Source organism: Schistocerca piceifrons, chromosome 8 (assembly GCF_021461385.2).
Source record: "Schistocerca piceifrons isolate TAMUIC-IGC-003096 chromosome 8, iqSchPice1.1, whole genome shotgun sequence".
NCBI lineage: Eukaryota > Metazoa > Arthropoda > Insecta > Orthoptera > Acrididae > Schistocerca > Schistocerca piceifrons.
Window position 1 is genome coordinate 482,595,344 of NC_060145.1, and position 11,591 is coordinate 482,606,934.

General features: G+C 45.3%; 1 protein-coding gene across 1 annotated transcript in view; it reads left to right on the forward strand.

Annotated features, from left to right (window-relative positions):
- The window catches only part of LOC124712475 (putative GPI-anchored protein pfl2), a 63,376-nt gene extending 52,196 nt beyond the window's left edge, over positions 1–11,180 (forward strand). Inside the window, exons 4-5 of the mRNA XM_047242770.1 lie at positions 10,670–10,912; positions 10,970–11,180. Coding sequence (XP_047098726.1) covers positions 10,670–10,912; positions 10,970–11,180 — 454 coding nt within the window. The remainder of the gene's footprint in view (positions 1–10,669; positions 10,913–10,969) is intronic.
- Positions 11,181–11,591: the final 411 nt, after the last annotated feature.

An 11,591-nucleotide genomic window follows, 5' to 3' on the forward strand; every position in this document is an offset into this window, starting at 1 on the left:
AGAAAATCGTTGATACCATGCAAAGATGTGGTGTTCAAGAAGTTGTCATATTGCCGAACCAACTACCTGTTTCAGGAAAAAGAAGAAGATGCAATCATTGTCCATTTAATAAACACAGGGAAAGTGCTATGACATGCATTAAGTGTAAAACCAACATTTGTAAGGAACATAGTGGCGTTCTTTGTGCTTCTTATTTGTCACATGTTGAAAACTAAGAAAAATGCAATTTTATGTGAACAGTGAATAATAACTGTTTGTCAAAATATTGCCTGTATTCATAATACTGTGAATAATGTGTATGTTTTAATTGAAGAAATTGCTTGTAATAAATGTTATAAAATGTAAACTGCAACTTATAAGTGAATTAATAAAATTATTTGTATATGTTGTATGTAAATGGATGTAACTGATAGAAATTCACTCTTAGAGGTTTTTTTTTTAAATTAATAAAATGTTATTCAGGCCCACCAGATCCTGTTACTGTATCTTAGGAATCTTTCAATACGACAATACATTTGACAGAAATAAACTTAACTCCAAAGAATTATTATATGAAAAGAGGAAAATCTTAGATTATGGCAGGGCCTTGGAGGCCCTGCATATGCATTCATGTGTGTTTTCGGCGCTTTGCATCCTACGGTTAAGTAGGTGGTCATTTTGTCTTGGTGCCACGCAGTCGTATGATAAACTCACGTAGGTATTTGTGAACAGCCATGTCAACGTCCTCCGACGGTGGCGGAGCAGCGGGGGGCAGAAGCCGCTGCCGGTTGGTCGTTAGTGGCGCCAGCGCCCCTCCTCTTTGGCGCCGCCAGTTCCCTGGCGTCATCGTGCTTAACTGCGTCGACGTAATGCGACAGCGCGCGCTCGCCTCGCGGTGAAATCGCGCCAGGCAGCCGAGTAGCAGCCGTCCAGCCGCCAAAAGTGAGCCGGCTGCCCCCGAGGGGTCACGTACGTCCTCGGCCGCCAGACTCAGTTACCTGTTCAGAGGCCAGCCACGTAATGCCTTGGAAGGTGTCATTCACTACATTCCGGTGCCCATAGCGCTGAAGGTGTAATAGCATTTGGCTTGAATTAAAGTAGAATGCAAAGATAGTGGACACTACGGTAATGGACGCGACAGGTCTCCCCTCAGACTGTCTGTAACTCTGTATGTTTCATGATTCTACCACGGCTTCAGATGTCAGCCAGAGATAAATAAATGCTATTCGTACAGTGCTCCCCATGTGGATGATCAGACACTGGTGAAAATCCATGGATGTTCACAGTACAATTTCGGAACATTTCCAGTAACAGTATACCTCTGGGGAGACTACACAAATATTTTTTTCTAGTTTTATTATTTCTATTTAGTAATAAATAGCGATATCTACATCTACATCTATACTCCGCAAGCCACCCAACGGTGTATTGCGGAGGGCACTTTACGTGCCACTGTCATTACCTCCCTTTTCTGTTCCAGTCGCGTATGGTTCGCGGGAAGAACGACTGTCTGAAAGCCTCCGTGCTCGCTCCAATCTCTCTAATTTTATATTCGTGATCTCCTCGGGAGGTATAAGTAGGGGGAAACAATATATTCGATACCTCATCTGGAAGCGCACCCTCTCGAAACCTGGACAGCAAGCTACACCGCGATGCAGAGCGCCTCTCTTGCAGAGTCTGCCACTTGAGTTTGCTAAACCTCTCCGTAACGCTATCACGCTTACCAAATAACCGTGTGACGAAACACGCCGCTCTTCTTTGGATCGTCTCTATCTCCTCTGTCAACCCGACCTGGTACGAATCCCACACTGCTGAGCAATACTCAAGTATAGGTCGAACGAGTGTTTTGTAAGCCACCTCCTTCGTTGATGGACTACAGTTTCTAAGCACTCTCCCAATGAATCTCAACCTGGTACCCGCCTTACCAACAATTAGTTTTATATGATCATTCCACTTCAAATCGTTCCGCACGCATACTCCCAGATATTTTACAGAAGTAACTGCTACCAGTGTTTGTTCTGCTATCATATAATCATACAATAAAGGATCCTTCTTTCTGTGTATTCGCAATACACTACATTTGTCTATGTTAAGGGACAGTTGCCACTCCCTGCACCAAGTGCCTATCCGCTGCAGATCTTCCTGCATTTCGCTGCAATTTTCTAATGCTGCAACTTCTCTGTATACTACAGCATCATCCGCGAAAAGCCGCATGGAACTTCTGACACTATCTACTAGGTCATTTATATATATATTGTGAAAAGCAATGGTCCCATAACACTCCCCTTTGGCACGCCAGAGGTTATTTTAACGTCTGCAGACGTCTCCCCATTATGAACAACATGCTGTGTTCTGTTTGCTAAAAACACTTCAATCCAGCCACACAGCTGGTCTGATATTCCGTAGGCTCTTACTATGTTTATCAGGTGACAGTGCGGAATTGTATCGAACGCCTTCCGGAAGTCAAGGAAAATGGCATCTGCCTGGGAGTCTGTATCTAATATTTTCTGGGTCTCATGAACAAATAAAGCGAGTTGGGTCTCACACTATCGCTGTTTCCGGAATCCATGTTGATTCCTACAGAGTAGATTCTGGGTTTCCAGAAATGACATGATACGCGAGCAAAAATCACGTTCCAAAATTCTATAACAGATAGTTTTGCGCATCTGCTCGACGGCCCATCTTGAAAACTGGGACTACCTGCGCTCTTTTCCAATCATTTGGAAACTTCCGTTCCTCTAGAGACTTGCCCAAGCTTCAGCTGTGTAGCACTAAGTATAGACGACCAGATGTCTTGGCTCGCCTCGCTGTAATGTATACTGCTATACGAAGTCTGTTCAAAAAATTCCGGAACTTCGTCCATAAATTTTTTCAGCTCTTGCCTTCTACTTATTGTGCGTGGTCCTCTTCGAAATATTGTCCTGCACAATTCATACACCGCTCCCAAGGCCGTTCCCACAACCGGAAGCAGTCTTGGTACGCGTTTTACTGGATCGCGCGAAGCGCCGTCTGTAAATTATCCCGTATTTCGTCTATCGTTGAAAATCTTCGTCCTTTCAACGAGATCTTCAACTTTGGAAATAACAGAAAGTCCGCAGGGGCCAGGTTTGCAGAGTATGGAGGACGAGGCAGCAAAGTGATTTGGTTTCTCGTGCAACAGTCACGCACCAACTGGGATGAGTCTGCAGGTGCGTTATCGTGATGCGAGAGCCATGAATTTTCTCGTCACATTTCAGGTCGTTTGCTTCTCACATTTTCTCCCAGGCATCGCAAAGCGTCCCGACAGTACCATCAACTAACGAATTGAACTAATCCTTCAAAATCAAAGAAAAATATCAGCATGGCTTTGACATTTGACCAGACCTGACCAGCATTTTTTTTTGTCTTGGAGAACCTGTCCCGACCCGCTGTGAAGACTAAACTATGGTCTCAACATCATAACCGCAGACCAACGTCTCATAACCAGTTACGAGTGCCGGCCGCGGTGGCCAAGCGGTTCTAGGCCCTTCAGTCCGGAACCGCACGACTGCTACGGTTGCAGGTTTGAATTCTGCCTTGGGCATGGATGTGTGTGATGTCCTTAGGTTAGTTAGGTTTAAGTAGTTCTAAGTTCTAGGGGACTGCTGACCTCTGATGTTAAGTCCCATAGTGCTCAGAGCCATTTGAACCATTTGAGCCAGTTACGAGTCTCTTAAGGAACACCTCGTTCTCCTTTGCGGTATCCAAAAGCTCTTCACCGACGGCGAGGCGAAGGTCTTTCTGGTCTTGACTGATGAGCCGCAGGACAAATTTGGCGGCAACACGATGCATTCGAAGATGCTGTGTCAGTATTTCATGATATGATCCTGTTGTGTACATAGTTCCGCGTAGTCAGCTCGCCCTGCTAAGCACAACAGCGCAGGCGCAGCGCTTGTTCGTCTCCGCACTACGAGATGGCACTGCCTTAGGGACGGACTAAATTCTGCTTCCGCCGATGCGCGTATTAATATGTAACGCAGCCAATGAGATTGCCGCTAACGTAGAACCTTTTCTCCTCGCGGATCCCACTCGCGCAGTGATACCTGAACGCGCGAGGTATTATAACAAGTGTACAGACCTCCGATCAGATAGTCTGCATTAGTCTGTACGAGTCTGCATTTGTCTGCATCAATCTGTACCAGTCTGCATTAGTCTGCATTAGTTTATAGTCAAGTTTCAGTCTGCGCCTAATAAGATTACCATATTCCTGTACATAGCCATGAAGATAAATGAATAGACACTTTGTCAAGTATCAGAGATATGTGAGAATAAGATTAAGGAACTTCAGATTATCAATTGTAAACAGCATCCAGAATCAAGTTACGTAATGTCTACGCTTTTTATTATTTTAATAAATGTGTGTGAAAATTACTCAAGTTCTGTTTAAAGTTGGTCTCCGTCAATCTGCTACTCTAAGCGTGCAAGTGGCATTTCTGTCGTCTGACCTAACGGCAGAAGATAAACACGCCACGATAAGACCACGAGACATATTGCTGACACTCGCCTACTTCGTTAGAGCGATGAGTCAAATAATCCGATGGTGTGTGTACCGAAGGTCTTACAGTACACACACCACAGATCCAACTGAAAGTTACATTCTTCTGAAATCTCTCGGACAGTCAGTCTTCGATTGGCACGCACCATTACGTTGAGGTTCCAGACATGAGCGTCGTCGGTGGACGTCGAAAGGCGTCCTCAACGAGGGTCATTTTTACCTTCCGTCCATCTATTTTTGAACCATGCGAACCATTCGTAACGCCGAGGTACGGCTTAAACACTCATCACCGTAAGCTTTCTGCATCATTTGGTGTGTCTCTGTATAGTTCTTCAGGTAAAATTTAATGCAGGCGGGTTCTCCTCTCAAAATTCGTAAACTGTGTGATACAACGTTCTACTAATACAGCACTGAACAGCCACACGACAACACAACTTCCGGCAGCACAGGCGTATGCAAGGATGCCAACCGCATTTCACACCAACACACTATTGGAGTGAAATTACGGATACTCCGGAATTTTTTGAACAGACCTCGTATAAAGACAAGTCGTTGTTTAAAGTTGTTGCCGAAATTCTCGAAAAGTTCATGACCGATTTAGTTCTAAATGTCACACGACACTCTAGAAAAAAGTTGGAGGAATATAGGATATATATCTTTTTGATAGATACTGATATGAACACACACATGTATAATATATATAGGGGAAGCGTTGCTAGCAAAAATTTAGAAAATTTCCTGAGCGACTTACAACGTTCTACACGATCGTCTATTAAACGTGCGGACGAACGTAAGCTACATATTTATTTGGAAAACGTCGTTGGGCAAAAATCTCGGGAAGTTCTTGACCAGTTTATACCAAATTTTTACACTACACTCTAATGAACGTTTGTACTGTCAAGGGAACTTTTGTAACAGACACCTTGAAAAGTTTTTGACCACTTCTTTCAGTTTTATACAAAATACTCTAATACAATTTCAGAATGATGTAGGCTGTACATTTATTAAAGAACGTTGTACAGTTTTCCTGTTAAAACGGGCTGCAAGACAGAGAATGTGCCGCTGGCACTTTGCAGTGCACTTGTCGCTGCTTTCAACTCTGTCAAGGGCATTGTTGACGTGGAAAATGCCGAGGTAAACCGTGGCTCTGCACCTGCTGTAATTGGATAGAAAGTCAGTTTAGAGTTGGAGGGAAGGCAAATGCGTACTCCGTGAAATAGACCGTGCGTAGCGAAGCACTGCAGCGTTCAAACCAACCTCCGGGGTGAGGACACGTCCTCTTACTTAATAACGACGATACTAATAACAATAATTATAACACTTAAGTTTCATGTAATTTGGTTTTTCCTTCTGTCTCTAACAACTTCGTGACACAGCTAAATTTATAGTTTGAATAGATATTTCACAGCTTAAAGTGCATCGATGTCGGGACTGTTAATTATGAACACTGCTGCAGTATGCGAGACCGAGTTGGTTCCATCACTGTCATGTAGTAATTTACGAGAACCACGGAAATTCTGAACAGAGATAAATAATGAAATAGGGACTAGACCACGTTTTTCCCCTGTGCAAGGCATAAAAAATCACGTCCATGTACTCGATACAGCAGCTTCGGCAAGTACCTTCCCAGACACTGAAGTAACCCATCCCAGAGTACAAAGATGTTGGCTAGTTTTCGTTAGACGTTAAGCGCCGTTCCAGAATTAAACCAGCTACATGAATTTAATTCAACAAAGAGCTAATGAAATACCTCTGACTACGTGTCCACATACAGTGGAGTCTAAAGCCTGAAAACTTCGCAAAAATATTTTCACATTACTGTCATATATCTCTGAGCGATATTGTTTCATTCTCTGACACTGTTTCCACGTTATTGACTTTCTAAGTACTGGACCTGTGTATTTGGGAGAAAAGCTTATTGTTTCCCACTGTTGGACGATGCAGTAAATGCACTACCGGTCTTATCTCAGGTCCTGTTATTGGCAGAAGGCAGTCAGTGAATCTCATTAGCAGAGACGCTCCTCTGCAGTGAGACGGGCAGTTTTCGCGGAAGTCAGGCTGTTGCCTACTTCTTGCTTTTGTGGACAGACCCGGTGCCTTGGGCTAGCCGTGGACAGGGGGCACCATGCTGACACAGCCGCCCTGAGAACAATACTTTCTTTTACTCCAAAATTCTGGGTACTCAGTCAAATTGAGACGCCCCACCACCGCAACAACGGGCCTGACCAGACTCGTACTGACCTTGTGTCTGTTAATATGCGTTCTGTACGCCAAGAGTTTCATTCCACGGTTTTTTCGTGAAACAAGCTATATTTTCCTCTATCACATTGATAACAGCATGGAGTTGTCCCTTACCTGTAGAAATTCTTGAATGTCAACTTAGATTCTGGGTTCACTTGCAACTTCCGGGTTAATAGCACGTGGTTGACGTATGAACCTTTCTTCTAGCGTTTCCTCACCAACTGCACGAGACATCTTCCGAGCTAAATCGCCGAAATGCAACCACAACTCGAGGGAGCGCCAAATACATGGGAAGTGTAGAGGGCAATACAGTCCATCACGTGACGTCAGCTATGTGGTTATCTCTGTTCTGCCAACATTCTCGATTGAAAGTAAACGATCGTCATTCTTGCAATGCAGTGTTGACGTCCAAATTTTATCTAATATAACGCCTTTCTCTTTTGTGTTAAAAATTGTTACAGTGTTTATAAATCTCTACAACCGCTCTGTACGTGCACGCCGTTAATGCGATGTTTTCGATACGATGTCCTTTGGTTACATTAGATGTATATAAAATACCTTGTATTGTGAGATGGTTTATATTGATGGTATTAATACCAGCTTATACTGGTACAACAAAAAGAAGTGGTAAGACCCGTTTGGTCGAACGAAAAAGTAGTTGCCGCCTGGGACATGGGGATAAATCGGCCATAGCGTAACATGTTTACCAAGAGGGTGATCATGAAACAAAATTCAGTGAGACGAGAGTAATATAGAAAACATCGCATTATCACGCATGTATGGCAAGGAAGGCTGTTGATATTTATAAACACAGTAATAATTTTTACAGAAAAGAAGGCGCTGTTAAATCAGATGAAATTTGAATGTCAGCGTTGCACCGCAAAACTGACTATCGATTACGCTGTGTCGAAAGTATTGGTACTACCAGAGATAACCTCGTAGCCGACGTCATGTGGTCGACAGTGGTGCCCTCTACACAGCCCGTATGTTCGGCGCTCCCTCGAGTTCTGGTTGCAGTTCGCCACCTTACCTACGAAGATGCCTCCCGCAGTTGGAGACGAAACGTCAGGAGAAAGTTTTATACATCGTCCACGACCTATTAGCCCAGTAGTTTCAAGTGAAGTGAGTACCGGCCATGAAAGTTTACATTGTATGATTCCTCGCTGGGACTTCGATACGACGGAGCCGTCTCCGGCCATTGCCTGTCACTGACTCGTACATGTTAGCTGATTTGGAGAGATGTTAAGTGTCGAAAAATGTGGTAGTGCGATTTACACTCTGAGCAGCTCGTTGCTTACTTAGACACGCGACTTGTGTTGCTTGATTTGGTTATAATTTGTGGCATTTTGTTGTATCGTTAACTTTCATTTCGCGAGCTGCCCGGATGAACAGATCCTATTGCGCTTTCTCCATGAAGTTTTGCGTACTGTTTAGTACTTCCCCACAGTGTTAGACCTATTTTGAAATTTGTTTTGTGGTTTAGAGAACGTTGCTGCTGTGATTTATGTCAGTCATTAGAGCAAATGAATAACTGTTACTCAGATTTCAAGATCGCTCACTGTCCTACAACTTCTCCATGCTTAAGCAACCCACAAATAAGAAATATAACCTCTTGTTCCCCAGATTTGTTGATCTAGCCCTGTACAGTGGCCAAACCCAACGATAAGTTATATTAAGAATTCAGAGAAAAGAACGAGTACTGCACTCTCTCGTCTTTTTTATCAAATATTTGTTTAGTAAGGAACATTGCACTTACACTCTTCGAGTCAGATCTGGGACGCTCCATACGCAACTTTCAATACGATCAATTGCTTTGATTTGCAAGAAAACGGGACGCAGAAGATTTGAGCTTCTTTGTATGAATCTGAAGCTGACATCTGAAAAACGACCGGGAATATCGAATACACCGGACAGAGATGTAGAAAGGGTCACAGGTTTGAAAAATGTAGTACATTTCCGATTTGTTATGTTGCTCTCTGTGGCCAAGGGCTACCGTTTTGAGTGGCAATAAAAACGTCCTGGGGCCGCAGGTTCGAACCCAGTCACTGCTTAAATTCTGAATAAAAACCATTATCAATGGCGGTTTTGGAACATTTCCAGTGCAAGGAGTCTTTTCCCTTCTGCCAACGGCCTTTTGAAAGAGCGCCGAAGAGCGAACAGAGGCCTGGGTTCCACCCGCCTTGGGGGTAGGAAAATATCCCTAAATGATCAAAGTATCAGCAATGAAAAACGGCATGAGCTTTCGGAAGGCAATGGGAACCACTGCATTAAGGCCACGTAAAGTGTATCCACTGGACATATGGGCTGTAGCTGAAAAAAGCGTCATGTTGAACTTCCCATTGACAAATAAATTCCAGATTAGTCTCCATTCGGATCTCTGGAGGGCTCTGCTAAGATGAAGGTAACTATGAGAAAAAGATTAAATTACCATCGAGTCAGAGCGTGCAATGTCAGAAATGTGAGTTAGCGAATGTACGAAATCTTATAATGGAAACGCAAAGGTTCAGTCTGGATATAGTGGGGGTCAGTGAAGTGAAATGGAAAGAAGACAAGGACTTCTTGTTAGATGGGGGGAGGGGGTAAAATCAACAGCAGCAGAAAATGGTGCAATGGGAATAGGATTCGTTATGAATAGGGAGGTAGCGCAGAGAGTGAGTAACTGAACAGTTCAGTGATAGGGTTGTTCTCTCTGCAGTTGATAGAAAACCGACGCCAAGAACAGTTCAGGTACGCATTTCGACGTTACAAGCAGAAGATGAAGAGATGGAGAAAGCATATGAAGATATTGAACGAGTAGTTCATGGAAACGGAGATGTTGTTGTTGTTGTGGTGGTCTTCAACCTGAGACTGGTTTGATGCAGCTCTCCATGCTACTGTATCCTGTGCAAACTCCTTCATCTCCCAGTACCTACTGCAACCTACATCCTTCTGAATCTGCTTAGTGTATTCATCTCTTGGTCTCCCTCTACGATTTTTACCCTCCACGCTGCCCTCCAATGCTAAATTTGTGATCCCTTGATGCCTCAGAACACGTCCTACCAACCGATCCCTTCTTCTAGTCAAGTTGTGCCACAAACTTCTCTTCTCCTCAATTCTATTCAATACCTCCTCATTAGTTACGTGATCTACACACCTAATCTTCAACATTCTTCTGTAGCACCACATTTCGAAAGCTTCTGTTTTCTTTTTGTCCAAACTATTTATCGTCCATGTTTCACTTCCATACATGGCTACACTCCATACAAATACCTTCAGAAACGACTTCCTGACACTTAAATCTATACTCGATGTTAACAAATTTCTCTTCTTCAGAAACGCTTTCCTTGCCATTGCCAGTCTACATTTTATATCCTCTCTACTTCGACCATCATCGGAGATGTAAATGTAATTAATCAAGGAGGACTGGACGAAATAGAAGCTACGACAGAATACTGGCTTGGTTGTAGGAATGAGACAGAAGGGATAACTGAGTTTTGCAACAAATTTCTGCTAGTTTGGGTCGGGCTGTGTGTCGCACCTAATGGTGCGGCGACCGGTCGCGATATGCGGCAAGTGTGGGTTCGAGTCACTGTCCGGCACAAATCTTCATTTTCATCATTCCATTACACAGTTGACGATTGTCCATAATGGCAACTGCGAATACATTTCGTGTCTGTAAGATTAGCATACATAAAAAAATAACTGAGGGCTTTGAGTGTAAGGACTACTCTGAGATAAATTCGTGGCAGGCCGCACGAACGCAGTGACAAGACTGATGTTCCAAGAAGTACGGGGATTGAGTGCGTCGTGTGGCCGGTCGTTAGACTCGGACTGGTTCGCGCTTTGCAGAGCGGGTCGGTGGGACCGGACCCTGGTGCCGGCCAGATGCCCGCTCCCTGACCATATGTGGCACGGCGAGCATCGCACCGCCCAGCGGCCGGCGGCCGGCGGCCCAAGGACGGCGGCGCGCGCCTGCCCGCGGTCCCGGGTTCGCGCCCAGACACTTGTTGCTCGTGCTGCCGCGGCTGCTGGCTCGCTGCCGGGCCGCGGCTGGGCAGGGCCGCCCGTACTCATCGTCGCGGACAAAGAAGCCACCGGCCACCGAGGTCGCCCTGCGCGCCCCGTCCAAGGCCGCGCCGCCGCAGCCCCTTTCCCAGGTGTCCGAACTGGAGCGACTAACATACTAGCCGCGTCCAAGAAGTAATGTAACACACTTTGTTCTACGCCATTGTTGTTTGAACCTTTTTTGGGGGGCAGGGGGGCGGGGGTGTCGTATCCGCCACCGCACAGCAGCCGTAAACTCGGCGCGGCGTGCTACAAGACGCGCGGCACACGGCGAATACCGCTGGCGCCGCACACGATGTCAACAACTGGCGCCAGTGAACGCGTCGTCGCGGGGTTAGCGGCAGCGGACACACCACTCTCGATACGGATTACCCCGGAGGCGCTGCCCTTGCCACCAGAGTGAGCAACCGTATAAGGGCGCCATCTACCGACACTCTGATTGGCGGTCCTGCGGATTTAAGCGAGCTCCCCGAGCCCGTTTAACCAGTTCCATCATCGACGATGACTGTGTTACTACCCGGCTGCCGGATTCAAGACGACCGAACCGCACTGTGGCCTCCCTGGCTGGAAACTTGCGACGCGTCGGTTTCGACTGGTTGGCAGTGGTTTGGACTTGTATTCTCTGGTAGTGACTCTGATTTCTCCTTGGCGCTACAGCCAGCGAAGTGTTGTGTAGTCGAACTTAAGTTTTGTTTTGAGTGACAGAAGGTCAAATAAATTTGATTATCACGGAATATTGTGTTATAGTGCGGACATAAGAGGGGGGAGGGTCACCAGTCTTCTAACTGGTTTGATGCAGCCCGCCACGGATTCC